We start from the raw sequence: 15,011 nt of genomic DNA, 5'->3' as shown, positions 1-15,011 counted from the left end.
GATCTCACGACTCTTAAACTCAATCCCCCTGTTAATGAAAGCCAAAACACCATATGCTTTCTTAACAACCCTGTCCACTTGGGTGGCCATTTTAAGGGATCTATGTATCTGCACACCAAGATCCCTCTGTTCCTCCACGCTGCCAAGAATCCTATCCTTAATCCTGTACTCAGCTTTCAAATTCGACCTTCCAAAATGCATCACCTCGCATTTATCCAGGTTGAACTCCATCTGCCACCTCTCAGCCCATCTCTGCATCCTGTCAATGTCCCGCTGCAGCCTACAACAGCCCTCTACACTGTCAACGACACCTCCGACCTTTGTGTCGTCTGCAAACTTGCTGACCCATCCTTCAATTCCCTCGTCCAAGTCATTAATAAAAATTACAAACAGTAGAGGCCCAAGGACAGAGCCCTGTGGAACCCCACTCACCACTGACTTCCAGGCAGAATATTTTCCTTCTACTACCACTCGCTGTCTTCTGTTGGCCAGCCAATTCTGTATCCAAGCAGCTAAGTTCCCCTGTATCCCATTCCTCCTGACCTTCTGAATGAGCCTTCCATGGGGAACCTTATCAAATGCCTTACTGAAGTCCATATACACCACATCCACAGCTTGACCCTCATCAACCTTACTAGTCACATCCTCAAAAAACTCGATAAGGTTTGTAAGGCATGACCTACCCCTCACAAAGCCGTGTTGACTGTATTTGATCAAGCCATGCTCTTCCAGATGGTCATAAATCTTATCCCTCAGAATCCTTTCTAACACCTTGCAGACGACAGACGTGAGACTTACCGGTCTATAATTGCCGGGGATTTCCCTATTTCCTTTCTTGAAGAGAGGAATTACATTTGCCTCTCTCCAGTCCTCAGGTACGACTCCAGTGGAGAGCGAGGATGCAAAGATCTTCGCAAGTGGCGAAGCAATTGCATTTCTCGCTTCCCAAAGCAGCCGAGGACAAATCTGATCCGGGCCTGGCGACTTGTCAATCTTAATGTTTGACAAAATTTTCAGTACATCAGCTTCCTCTATCTCTATCCATTCCAGCATGCACACCTGCTCTTCAAAGGTTTCATTCACTACACAGGTCGTTTCTTTCGTAAAGACAGAAGCAAAAAACTCATTTAGGGCTTCCCCTACCTCCTCAGGCTCCACACACAAGTTCCCTATGCTATCCCTGATCGGCCCTACTCTTTCTTTGACCATTCTCTTATTCCTCACGTAAGTGTAATTTGACTATTGATTCTAGAGTTCTTTCAGAATAAAGGTATACCAGGGAAATACTTGCAGGTGACAAACTAAAAGGCCAGTTTGATTTTTTAAAAAATCAGGTTAATAGTAAAGTAAATAAAACAAAAGATGCTGGTCCAGACAACGTGTTACACCTGTATGATGTGGGGGCTGGTGGACCCCATTACAGTTCACAGTGACCCCATCTGTAACAAGTGTTTGTCACGTGTTGAACTCCAGCTCAGAGGTGATGAGTGGAATCTGAGCTTCAACACTGTGTTTCAGGAGGCAGTCACATCCCTTTGATTAGCCACCTCACATTTGGTCAGTGGTTGGTGGCAGGAGAGTGTGAATGAGGCAGGTAGAGGGATCCAGGAGGTAGTGCTGAAGGACCCAGAAAGTTGTGAGCGCATGGAATAGTTTGCCAGTGGTAGTCACGGAAGCAGAGTCATTAGTGACATTTAAGCGACTGCTGGACATGCACATGGACAGCAGTGAATTGAGGGGAATGTAGGTTAGGTTATTTTATTTTTGGTTTAGGATTATTCCATGGCACAACATCGTGGGCCGAAGGGCCTGTACTGTGTTGTACTTTTCTATGTCTCTATGTCTATGACCCTCAACCCTTGAACTTGTTGAATAGGTTTGAGATTCTTGTTCCTTGTGTGGGTGAGGGTGGGGGCTATAGGGAAGATGAGCAAACTGACCCCAGCACTGTGGTACAGGGAGCCATTCCAGAGGTGGGGGAGAATGTAGTTCCAATCTGGGACATATAGTCAGGGGAATAGACATTGCCTGCCTGGTGCCCATCTGGGCATGCAGAGGAAATTGGGAGAGTGAGGGGAATGATCCATTTCTATGTAGATACCAACGATGCAGGTAGATAGATGTTAGAGGTTCTGCTGAGGGAATATAGAAGAGAGAACAGGATAGCACAGTGCAGGCCCTTCAGCCCACGATGTTGTGCCGAACTTTAACCCTAATCCTAAGATCTGTCTAACCTCCACCCCTACTTTATACAATCATCCATAGGCCTATCTAATAGCCGCTTAAATGGCCCTCATGAGGCTGACTCCATTACTGTCTTTACTAAAGAAACGAACTTTGTAGTGAATGAAACCTTTGAAGAGCAGGTGTGCATGCTGGAATGGATAGAGATAGACGAAGCTGATGTGCTGAAAATTTTGTCAAACATTAAGATTGACAAGTCGCCAGGCCCAGACCAGATTTGTCCTCGGCTGCTTTGGGAAATGAGAAATGCAATTGCTTCGCCACTTGCGAGGATCTTTGCATCCTCGCTCTCCACTGGAATCGTACCTGAGGACTGGAGAGAGGCAAATGTAATTCCTCTCTTCAGGAAAGGAAATAGGGAAATCCCCAGCAATTACAGACCAGTAAGCCTCACGTCTGTCATCTGCAAGGTGTTAGAAAGGATTCTGAGGGATAGGATTTATGACCATCTGCAAGAGCATGGCTTGATCAAATGCAGTCAACACGGCTTTGTGAGGGGCAGGTCATGCCTCACAAACCTTATCGAGTTCTTTGAGGATGTGACTAGAAAAGTTGATGAGGGTTGAGCTGTGGATGTGGTGTATATGGACTTCAGCAAGGCATTTGATAAGGTTCCCCATGGTAGGCTCATTCAGAAGGTCAGGAGGAATGGGATACAGGGGAACTTAGCTGTCTGGATACAGAATTGGCTGGCCAACAGAAGACAGCGAGTGGTAGTAGATGGAAAATATTCTGCCTGGAAGTCAGTGGTGAGTGGTGTTCCACAGGGCTCTGTCCTTGGGCCTCTACTGTTTGTAATTTTTATTAATGGCCTGGATGAGGGGATAGAAGGATGGGTCAGCAAGTTTGCAGACGACACAAAGGTTGGAGGTGTCGTTGACAGTATAGAGGGCTGTTGTAGGCTGCAGCGGGACATTGACAGGATGCAGAGATGGGCTGAGACGTGGTAGATGGAGTTCAACCTGGATAAATGCGAGGTGATGCATTTTGGAAGGTCGAATTTGAAAGCTGAGTACAGGATTAAGGATAGGATTCTTGGCAGTGTGGAGGAACAGGGGGGTCTTGGTGTGCAGATACATAGATCCCTTAAAATGGCCACCCAAGTGGACAGGGTTGTTAAGAAAGCATATGGTGTTTTGGCTTTCATTAACAGGGGGATTGAGTTTAAGAGTCGTGAGATCTTGTTGCAGCTCTATAAAACTTTGGTTAGACCGCACTTGGAATACTGCGTCCAGTTCTGGGCGCCCTATTATAGGAAAGATGTGGCTGCTTTGGAGAGGGTTCAGAGGAGGTTTACCAGGATGCTGGCTGGACTGGAGGGCTTATCTTATGAAGAGAGGTTGACTGAGCTCAGACTTTTTTCATTGGAGAAAAGGAGGAGGAGAGGGGACCTAACTGAGGTATACAAGATAATGAGAGGCATAGATAGAGTTGATAGCCAGAGACTATTTCCCAGGGCAGAAATGGCTAACATGAGGGGCCATAGTTTTAAGCTGGTTGGAGGAAAGTATAGAGGGGATGTCAGAGGCATGTTCTTTACACACAGAGTTGTGAGAGCATGGAATGCGTTGCCAGCAGCAGTTGTGGAAGCAAAGTCATTGGGGACATTTAAGAGACTGCTGGGCATGCATATGGTCACTGAAATTTGAGGGTGCATACATGAGGATCAATGGTCGGCACAACATCGTAGGCTGAAGGGCCTGTTTTGTGCTGTACTGTTCTATGTTCTATGTTCTATGTTCTATGTTCTATTATCCTCTCCGGCAATGCATTCCAAGCCCTGACCACTCTCTGAGTAAAGGACCTACCTCTGACGTCTCCTTCTGCATCTACGTCCACTCACTTTAAAACTATGTCTCCTCGTAATAGCTACCTCCATCCTAGGAAAAAGTCTCTGGCTGTCTACTCTATCTATACCTCTGATCATTTTGCACGCAAACAGGTAGGAGCTAAATTAAAAAGTAGAACCAAAGAGGTAATGATCTCTGCACTACTACCTGACTCATATGCAACTTGGCACAGAATCAACAGGATCAAAGAGCTCAACGCATGGCTCAAAAATTGGGGTGGGAGAAATGAGCTCAAACCCATGGGAGATAACAAAGTGTGGGGTTGGATGAACACAGCAGGCCAAGCAGCATCTCAGGAGCACAAAAGCTGGCGTTTCAGGCCTAGACCCTTTATGAGAAAAGGGGGATGGGGTAAGGTTTCTGAAATAAATAGGGAGAGAGGGGGAACAAAGAACAAAGAACAAAGAAAATTACAGCACAGGAACAGGCCCTTTGGTCCTCTAAGCCTGTGCTGATCGAGATCCTCTGTCTAACCTGTCATCCATTTTCTAAGGGTCTGTGTCCATTTGCTCCCTGCCCATCCATGTACCTGTCCAAATACATCTTAAAAGACACTAGCATGTCTGCGGCTACCAACTCCGCTGGCAACGCGTTCCAGGCACCCACCACCCTCTGTGTAAAGAACCTTCCACGCATATCTCCCTTAAACTTTCCTCCTCTCACTTTGAACTCATGACCCCTAGTAATTGAGTCCCCCACTCTGGGGGGGAGAAAGCTTCTTGCTATCCACCTTGTCTATACCCCTCATGATTTTGTAGACCTCATCAGGTCCCCCCTCAATCTCTGTCTTTCCAATGAAAATAATCCTAATCTACTCAACTTCTCTTCATAGCTAGCACCTCCATACCAGGCTACATCCTGGTGAACCTCCTCTGCACCCTCTCCAAAGCATCCACATCCTTTTGGTAATGTGGCGACCAGAACTGTACACAGTACTCCAAATGTGGTCGAACCAAAGTCCTACACAGTGTAACATTGCCTGCCAACTCTTGTACTCAATGCCCCGTCCAATGAAGGAAAGTATGCCATATGCCTTCTTGACCACCTTATTGACCTGTGTCGTCACCTTCACCTGAACAATGGACCTGAACACCCAGATCTCTCTGTTCATCAATTTACCCTAGGACATTTCAATTTACTGTATAGTTCGCCCTTGAATTTGAGCTTCCAAAATGCATCACCTCGCATTTGCCCGGATTGAGCTCCATCTGCCATTTCTCTGCCCAACGCTCTAGTCTATCTATATTCTGCTATAATCTCTGATAGTCCTCTTCACTATCAGCTACTCCACCAATCTTAGTATCATCAGCAAACTTGCTGATCAGACCACCTACACCTTCCTCCAGATCATTGACATATATCACAAACAACAGTGGTCCCAGCACAGATCCTTGTGGAACACCACTGCTTATAGGTCTCCAATTTGAGAAACTCCCTTCCACTACTACCCTCTGTCTCCTGTTGCCCAGCCAGTTTTTTATCCATCTAGCTAGCTCACCCTGGACCCCATGTGACTTCACTTTCTCCATCAGCCTGCCATGGGGAACCTTATCAAACGCCTTACTGAAGTCCATGAATATGACATCTACAGCCTTTCCCTCATCAATCAACTTTGTCACGTCCTCAAAGAATTCTATTAAGTTGGTGAGACATTATCTTGCCTGCGCAAAACCATGTTGCCTATCACTGCTATCACTGCTAGGGAGGCGAATAGATAAAGGAGAAGATAGGTGGAGAGGAGAGAGACAGGTCAAAGAGGTGGGGATGGAGCCAGTAAAGGTGAGTGTAGGTGGGGAGCTCGGGAGGGGGTGGTCAGTCCAGGGAGGACAGACAGGGTGGACTTGAGGTTGGAGTGGAGGGTGTTGGTAAAGTGGATGAACTGTTCAAGCTCCTTGTGGGAGCACGAGGCGGCACCGATACAGCTATCAATATCACGGAGGAAGAGTTGGGGTTTAAGGCCAGTGTAGGTGCGGAAGAGGGACTGTTCCACGTAGCCTACAAAGAGCCAGGCATAGCTTGGGCCCACGTGGGTACCCATGGCTGTCCCCACTTTGTCTGTAGGAAGTAGGAGGAATTGAAAGAGAGGTTGTTGAGGGTGAGGACGAAGTTCAGCCAGGCAGATGAGGGTGTCAGTGGAGGGGGACTGGTCAGGCCTGCGGGACAGGATAAAGTTTAGGGCCTTTAGGCAATTGAAGTAAGGGCTGGTTTACACGATGGACTGGGTTGCATTCGCAACTTTCTGTAATTTCTTGTGGCCTTGGGCAGAGCAGTTGCCATTCTGTGCTGTGATGTATCCAGATAGGATGCTTTCAGTGAATATGTCCTGATTGAGCCTACGCAATCACCTTCACTCAAATGGTGCTCACCAAGTTGAAGGGTGGTGGAGTTGTGAACAGTGTGGAGGGCTGTTGTGGGTTCCAGCGGGACATTGACTGGATGTAGAGCTGAGCAAGGAAGTGGCAGATGGGAATCCAACCGGAAAAGTATGAAGTGATTCATTCTGGAAGGTTGAATTAGAATGCACAATACGGGATTAATGGAAGGATTCTTGGCAGTGTGGAGGAATAGAAGGATCTTGGAGTCCACATCCATGAATCCCTCAAAAGTTGCTACAAAGTTGATAGGGTTGTAAGGAAGGCGAATGGTGAGTTGGCTCACATTGGCAGGGGAATTGAGTTTAAGAGCTGTTACGTTATGCTGCAGCTCTATAAAACTCTGGTTAGACCACACTTGTAATATGGTGTTCAGTTCTGGTCACCTCATTACAGGAAGGATGTGGAAGCTTTAGAGAGGGTGCAGAGGAGATTTACCAGGATTCTGCCTGGACTGGAGGGCAGGTCTTATGAGGAAAGGTTGATGGAGATTTTGTCATTGGAGCATAGAAGGATGAGAGGTGACTTGATAGAGGCGTAAAAGATGATGAGAGGCATAGATAGAGTGGACAGTCATAGACTTTTTCCCAGGGCAGAAATGACTGTTACGAGGGGGCATAATTTTAAGGTGATTGGAGGAAGATATAGGGGAGATATCAGAGGTAGGTTCTTCACACAGAGAGTGGTGGGTGTGTGGAATGCACTGCCAGCAGTGGTAGTAGAGTCAGATACTTTGGAGACTTTTAAGTGACTCTTGGATAGGCACATGGAGGATAGTAAATGTAGAGTATTCAGGGCAGATTGATCTTAGTAAGATAATAGGTCAGCACAACATTGAGGCCTGAAGGGCCTGTACTGTGCTATCCTGCACAATGCTCTATATTCTATGAACTGGCGATGGTGTCCACTTCCATCGGAATACCTGTAATTCATTTGCTCCACTTGCTGCATTTTCTGATGATAAAGCCAGCAGTCGTGCCTTATTGAAGCCCATTTAGGCTTCAGCACTGCCTCAATCAGAGTCACGTAACAGTGTGTCAGTGTCTCTGACACTCACACTTTTTATATGTCAGTCAGGGCTCCCTGATTGGACCAGATTAACATCCCCAGTTAAGGAATTCATATTCTATGAAGACTAGCTGGCTGACCTTGATACAATCTATATAATTGGGAAAGGAAATCATTTTGGGAAGGTAAAGTACAAAGTTTGTAAAACGAGATAAAATATTGCTTTTATGGCCTTAATGGCTTAACAAATAAACATGAAGAGCCATCACAGAATCTATGCTACTATAACTAGCAACAGCCTCTGGGCTTTGGTTTTTGTCAGATAGCAAGCCAGCTGATTTGATCAGAGAAAGTTTCAGAAAGTAATGCCTCTGATCTCCTCATAAACTCTAAAATCTGAACTGTTAGCTCAATCCAATGATTTGGGTTAACTCCTTTTTGAGGTGGCATAGATAGGATGAATGCATACAGTCTTTTTCCCAGGGATGGGGAATTGAAAACTGGAATGGGTTAACATGAGAGGGGAAAAATTTAAGAAGGGCTTGAGGGGAAACTTCTTCACACAGAGAGTGGTACGTATATGCAATGGGCTGTTGGAGAAAGTGGTTGAGGCAGGTACAAGAGCAACATTTTTAAAAAATTTGGATAAAGACATGGATAAGAAGGGTTTAGAGGGAAATGGACTGAATGTGGCAGTTGGAACTAGCTGAGTGGCCTCTATGGTCAGTGTGGGCCTGATAGGGCCGAAGGTCCGGTTTCCATGCCATATTACTCTCTGACTCTGTGATCCTTCACTCGAGCTGAGGGTCTTCCATCACAGCTTGATCTTGTTGGCAGGAAACTGAAGGAATTGTGAGAAGTCAACTCATTCTACCCGTTTCATTTAGATTCTTGATCCGCAAGAGTGTTTTATTTTTCTTTTTTGTCCCACCCATGATATGTCTGCTGTATCGTGTCCTGTCTGTATTAATGCATGTGTATTTGGGATTAAAACAAGAACAAAGAACAAAGAAAATTACAGCACAGGAACGGACCTTTGGCCCTCCAAGTCTGCCCTGATCCAGATCCTCTATCTAAACCTGTCGCCTATTTTCCAAAGATCTATATCCCTTTGCTCCCTGCCCATTCGTGTATCAGTCTAGATACATCTTAAATGACACCATCGTGCCCGCCTCTACCACCTCCACTGGCAACGCATTCCATGCACCCACCACCCTCTGCGGAAAGAATTTTCCACACATATCTCCCTTAAACGTTTCCCCTCTCACTTTGAAATCATGACCCCTAGTAATTGAGTCCCCTACTCTGGGGAAAATGCTTCTTGCTACCCACCCTGTCTATACCCCTCATGATTTTGTAGAAGTCAGTCAGTTCATCCCTCAACCTCCGTCTTCCTAACATAAATAATTCTAATCTACTCAATCTCTCTTAAGGGGATATTGTTCAGTTCTGCACAGTAGTCATTGGTCTAGGCCCGAAACGTCAGCTTTTGTGCTTCTGAGATGCTGCTTGGCCTGCTGTGTTCATCCAGCCCCACACTTTATTATCTCAGTCATTCACTCAGTTGTTTTTGAATTTCTGGAATAAACCTGGTGAAAATCTCTTCTGTTCTAGGTGACAACAAGAAAAGAGAAACAAACTGAGCATTTTGCACATTTGGTATGGCTTGTGGAATAACGGGGCTTGATTTCCAGTGCACTCTTTATTACGAGAATGTATTCCTCATGACTCTTTGGCAAAAATAATTCTCTACTCAGAGCAGTTTTATGATTTCTTCAGATATGTAGAACTGTCCAGTTTTGACGTAGCCTTAGATGCCTTTGCTTCATTTAAGGTCAGTGACTGTTTCTTCGTAGGCATGTGATTAATGTTCCAGTCACTTTTCAACGACTGATATTTCTCAACTGCATCCAGGATTTGTTGATTCGACATAGGCCTGTTTCTGCACATTTTTTAGAAAAGATTTGTGACAGAGTAAGTTTAATCAAAATTCTAAAATATCTTAGAACAGCTAAACAATAGAGATATATACAAAAGGGGAGTAGAGACAACCGTGGTAATTATAGACCAGTGAGCCTTACTTCAGTTATTGGTAAAGTGTTGGAAAAGCTTATAGAGATAGGATTTATAGTCATCTAGAAAAGGATAATTTGATTAGGGATAGTCAGCACGGTTTTGTGAAGGGTAGGTCATGCCTCACAAACCTTATTGAGTTCTTTGAGAGGGTGACCAAACAGGTAGATGAGAGTAAACTGGTTGATGTGGTGTATATGGATTTCAGCAAGGCGTTCGATAAGGTTCCCCACAATAGGCTATTGTACAAAATGCGGAGGAATGGAATTGTGGGAGATAGAGCAGTTTGGATCGGAAATTGGCTTGCTGAAAGAAGACAGAGGGTGGTGGTTGATTGGAAATGTTCATCCTGGAGAGCAGTGTACCGCAAGGGTCGGTGTTGGGTCCACTGCTGTTTGTCATTTTTATAAATGACCTGGATGAGGGTGTAGAAGGATGGGTTAGTAAATTTGCAGACGACACTAAGGTCAGTGGAGTTGTGGATCGTGACGAAGGATGCTGTAGGTTGCAGAGAGACATAGATAAGCTGCAGAGCTGGGCTGAGAGGTGGCAAATGGAGTTTAATGCAGACAAGTGTGAGGTGATGCACTTTGGTAGGAGTAACCAGAAGGCAAAGTACTGGGCTAATAGTAAGATTCTTGGTAGTGTAGATGAGCAGAGAGATCTCAGTGTCCATGTACACAGATCCTTGAAAGTTGCCACCCAGGTTGACAGGCTTGTTAAGAAGGCATACAGTGTTTTAGTTTTTATTAATAGAGGGATCGAGTTCCGGAACCAAGAGGTTATGCTGCAGCTGTACTAAACTCTGGTGCGACCGCACTTGGAGTATTGTGTATAGTTCTGGTCACCGCATTATAAGAAGGATGTGGAAGCTTTGGAAAGGGTGCAGAGGAGATTTACTAGGATGTCGCCTGGTATGGAGGGAAGGTCTTACGAGGAAAGGCTGAGGCTGTTTTCGTTAGAGAGAAGAAGGTTGAGAGGTGACTTAATTGAGACATATAAAATAATCAGAGGGTTAGATAGGGTGGATAGAGAGAGCCTTTTTCCTAGGATGGTGACGGCGAGCACGAGGGGGCATAGCTTTAAATTGAGGGGTGAAAGGTATCGGACAGATGTCAGAGGTAGTTTCTTTACTTAGAGAGTAGTAAGGGAATGGAATGCTTTGCCTCTAACGGTAGTAGATTTGCCAACTTTAGGTACATTTAAGTCGTCATTGGACAAGCATATGGACATACATGGAATAGTGTAGGTTAGATGGGCTTCAGGTTGGTATGACAGGTCGGCACAACCTGGAGGGCTGAAGGGCCTGTACTGTGCTGTAATGTTCTATGTTCTAAGTTCTAAAAGTAGAAGTTCTGAACATGACTTTTGGCCTATTTTTAGATACTTATTGCATATGAGAAACTGCTGCATTCTGAAACCTATGTGGCCAAGCATCAGTGTCTGAAGGTATGGGAATTTTTTTGTCATTACATTTGCTTCAGCGCACATTAATTTTTATGATAGATTTTCTGTGTCAAATACAATTGACTGGTTTGTTAGACACTTTCAGAGTGCTTTGTTGCAGATAGGTCAGATCAGGTAAAGGTGGCAGATTTCCTTCCTTCAGCGCATTAGTGAACCAGCTGTATTTTTAATGGAAATATGCTAGTTTTTGGTTATTATCGATACCAGCTTTTCATTCAAATTTTATTTCAAAGAACAAAGAACAAAGAAAATTACAGCTCAGGAACAGGCCCTTCGGCCCTCCAATCCTGCGCCGATCCAGATCCTCTATCGAAAACTGTCGCCTATTTTCCAAGGATCTGCGTCCCTCTGCTCCCTGCCCATTCGTGTATCTGTCCAGATACATCTTAAATGACGTTACTGTGCCCTCCTCTACCACCTCCACTGGCAATGCGTTCCAGGCACCCACCACTTTCTGCGGAAAGAATTTTCCACACGTATCTCCCTTAAACTTTTCCCCTCTCACCTTGAAATCATGACCCCGAGTAATTGAGCCCTCCACTGTGGGGGAAAAAGCTTCTTGCTATCCACCCTTTCTATATCTGTCATGATTTTGTGGACCTTTTCATTAAATGATTTTAATTTCTGAAGCTGCTGTGGACCATTGGAACTCTTGGCTCCAGACTGTTAGCCAGGGCCTCTGGATTATTATTAATCAGAAATATATCCACTATTGATTATAATTCTTTTTTGACCAAAAGCTTCGAGGGGAATTGCTGCTGGACAGACATAATTACAGCATTATGTCAAAGTAAATCAGTAAATCAGAAAATCTTATGATGAATTTACTGAGAGACAAAAGCAGAAACATCCAGTTTGAAGGTTTTCATGTGTTTAAGGTAAAATATTTTCTTTCATAATATCAATCCAGCATTAGCAGAAGGATCAAATGAAGATAGGCACAGGAGTAGGCCATTCAGCCCATCAAACATATCCTACCCCTTGACTAGATCATATCTAATCAACGACATCAACATCATTTTCCTGCAGTTTTGCCGTATCTCTTAATGAAATTAGTCTCCAGTAATCAAGCAATTTTCGTCTTGAACTTGGACAACTATTAAGCTTCCACTGCCCTCTGAGATAGATTTACCAGCCCCTGATTGGAAAATATCCCATCCATTTGATAAGGTTCCCCATGGTAGGCTCATTCAGAAGGTCAGGAGGAATGGGATACAGGGGAACTTAGCTGCTTGGATACAGAATTGGCTGGCCAACAGAAGACAGCGAGTGGTAGTAGAAGGAAAATATTCTGCCTGGAAATCAGTGGTGAGTGGTGTTCCACAGGGCTCTGTCCTTGGGCCTCTACTGTTTGTAATTTTTATTAATGACTTGGACGAGGGAATTGAAGGATGGGTCAGCAAGTTTGCAGACGACACAAAGGTCGGAGGTGTCGTTGACAGTGTAGAGGGCTGTTGTAGGCTGCAGCGGGACATTAACAGGATGCAGAGATGGGCTGAGAGGTGGCAGATGGAGTTCAACCTGGATAAATGCGAGGTGATGCATTTTGGAAGGTCGAATTTGAAAGCTGAGTACAGGATTAAGGATAGGATTCTTGGCAGCGTGGAGGAACAGAGGGATCTTGGTGTGCAGATACATAGATCCCTTAAAATGGCCACCCAAGTGGACAGGGTTGTTAAGAAAGCATATGGTGTTTTGGCTTTCATTAACAGGGGGATTGAGTTTAAGAGTCGTGAGATCTTGTTGCAGCTCTATAAAACTTTGGTTAGACCGCACTTGGAATACTGCGTCCAGTTCTGGTCGCCCTATTATAGGAAAGATGTGGCTGCTTTGGAGAGGGTTCAGAGGAGGTTTACCAGGATGCTGGCTGGACTGGAGGGCTTATCTTATGAAGAGAGGTTGACTGAGCTCGGTCTCTTTTCATTGGAGAAAAGGAGGAGGAGAGGGGACCTAATTGAGGTATACAAGATAATGAGAGGCATAGATAGAGTTGATAGCCAGAGACTATTTCCCAGGGCAGAAATGGCTAGCACGAGGGGTCATAGTTTTAAGCTGGTTGGTGGAAAGTATCGAGGGGATGTCAGAGGCAGGTTCTTTACGCAGAGAGTTGTGAGAGCATGGAATGCGTTGCCAGCAGCAGTTGTGGAAGCAAGGTCATTGGGGTCATTTAAGAGACTGCTGGACATGTATATGGTGACAGAAATTTGAGGGTGCATACATGAGGATCAATGGTCAGCACAACATTGTGGGCTGAAGGGCCTGTTCTGTGCTGTACTGTTCTATGTTCTATGTTCTCTATGTTCTATGTCTGTTTTAATTGGCCTATGCTTTATCCTGAGACATGTTTCCCAGCCTAGACTCACAAGACAGGAAAAAAACATCCTACTTATATCCATCCTCTCAAGCCCTATAAAAAGTTTGATAGTTTCAATGAGATCACATCTCACTGTTCAATTTTTAAATATTCATTTCTGGAATTAGGGCACAGCTGACTGGGCCAGTGTTTATTGCCCACCCTTAATCATCCTTGAGAAAGCGATCATGAGCTACTTTCTTGAACCACTGCAGTCCATTTAGGAACAGTGATATATTTCCAAGTCAGGATTGTGAATGGCCTGGAGGGGAGCGTGCAGGAGCAGGTATTCCCATGTATCTGCTGCCCTTGCCCTTCTAAATGAGAGTAGACAGGTGTTTGGAAGGTTCTGGCCAAGGAACCTTGGTGAATTTTTCATAAAGTCCCACACTGGAGTTTATTTAACAAAATTAAAGCACATGGGGTTTAAGATTACTTTCAAGCATGAATTAAAAATTGGTTACCCTACAGAAAGCAGAGATTGGGAACTAATGGGTCATTGTCACCTGCCCTGCCTTACTGTCCAAAAGAAGGTCTAGTTTTGCTCCTTCCCTGGTATGAACATCCACATATTGATAAAGAAAATTTCCTTCAGCACATTTGTCAAATTCTTCATCATCCAAACCTTTAAGACTGTGGTAGTGCCAGTCATTGTTTGGAAAATTAAAATCCCCCATTATTACAGCCATTTTTTGCTTACATATATCTGAGATCTCCCTACATAATTGCATCTCAATTTCTCTCTTAATATTGGGGGGGGGGGGGTCTATGGTACAATTCCATCAAAGTGATTTTTCCTTTCTTATTTGTAATTTCTACCCATATACTTTCACTGGACTATTTTTCAGAACTATCTTCCCTTGTCACCGCAGTAATGTATTCCTTCATCAAAAACCCACCCGCTGTGCCCTTTTTGTCTCCTTTTCTACCCTTCCTACAGCATCAAAAACTGTAAACATTAAGGTGCCAGTCTTGTCCATCTCTCAGTCTAGTTTCTGTAATAGCTATGACATCCCAATCCTATGTTATTAAACATACCCTGAGTTCATCAGCCTTAAAATAAATTTAATTTAGTTTTTCAAAATTACTACATACTCTTACTCTCTCTTGTCTTTCTGTTCTAATTGATGTACTGTCCACACATTCAGAAACTTCCCCATCAATCCTTCCATTTACCCTGGTACTTTGAATCCCTCCAATCACCTTCTCTATCGATATAAAGTTTCCCTGCAGAGAACAACGAAACCTCACTGCTAAGATATTGGTCCCTTCCCAGTTTAGGTTAGACCCATCCTTTTTGAACTGATCTTTTCTATCCCAAAAGATATTTCTATTGCCCACAAACCTGAATCCCTGAACAATACACCAGCTCTTCAGCCATTGATTTATATCTTTTAGCCTTTTGTTCCCTCCCTTGTTTGAGTTTGGCATTGGGAGTAAACAGAAATTACTACTTCTAAAGGTTTTTTTAAAATCTTCTACCTAACCTCATAAATTCACTCTGAACTGCTTTAATCTTTTTCCTAAAAATGTCATTCCTATCAATGTGTACAATAATTTTTAGATTCTCAATCTCACCTTTAACAATATGCTTGAAATGTTTAGAAACTTCCTTAATCTGAGCACCAGGAAAGCAACAAATCG

The 15,011-nt window shown here is 44.2% G+C and overlaps 1 protein-coding gene across 1 annotated transcript in view; it reads left to right on the top strand.

Moving 5' to 3' along the window:
• cab39l1 (calcium binding protein 39, like 1) overlaps nucleotides 1-15,011 on the top strand; it is a 55,521-nt gene that overhangs the window by 26,659 nt on the left and 13,851 nt on the right. Inside the window, 4 exon segments of the mRNA XM_059651524.1 lie at nucleotides 9,169-9,308; nucleotides 9,389-9,448; nucleotides 10,931-10,996; nucleotides 11,755-11,892. Coding sequence (XP_059507507.1) covers nucleotides 9,169-9,308; nucleotides 9,389-9,448; nucleotides 10,931-10,996; nucleotides 11,755-11,892 — 404 coding nt within the window.

This window comes from Stegostoma tigrinum, chromosome 15 (genome assembly GCF_030684315.1).
Source record: "Stegostoma tigrinum isolate sSteTig4 chromosome 15, sSteTig4.hap1, whole genome shotgun sequence".
In the NCBI taxonomy this organism is placed as follows: domain Eukaryota; kingdom Metazoa; phylum Chordata; class Chondrichthyes; order Orectolobiformes; family Stegostomatidae; genus Stegostoma; species Stegostoma tigrinum.
The sequence above is the reverse complement of the archived record's forward strand: the minus strand, read 5'-3'. Positions and strand labels throughout refer to the sequence as shown.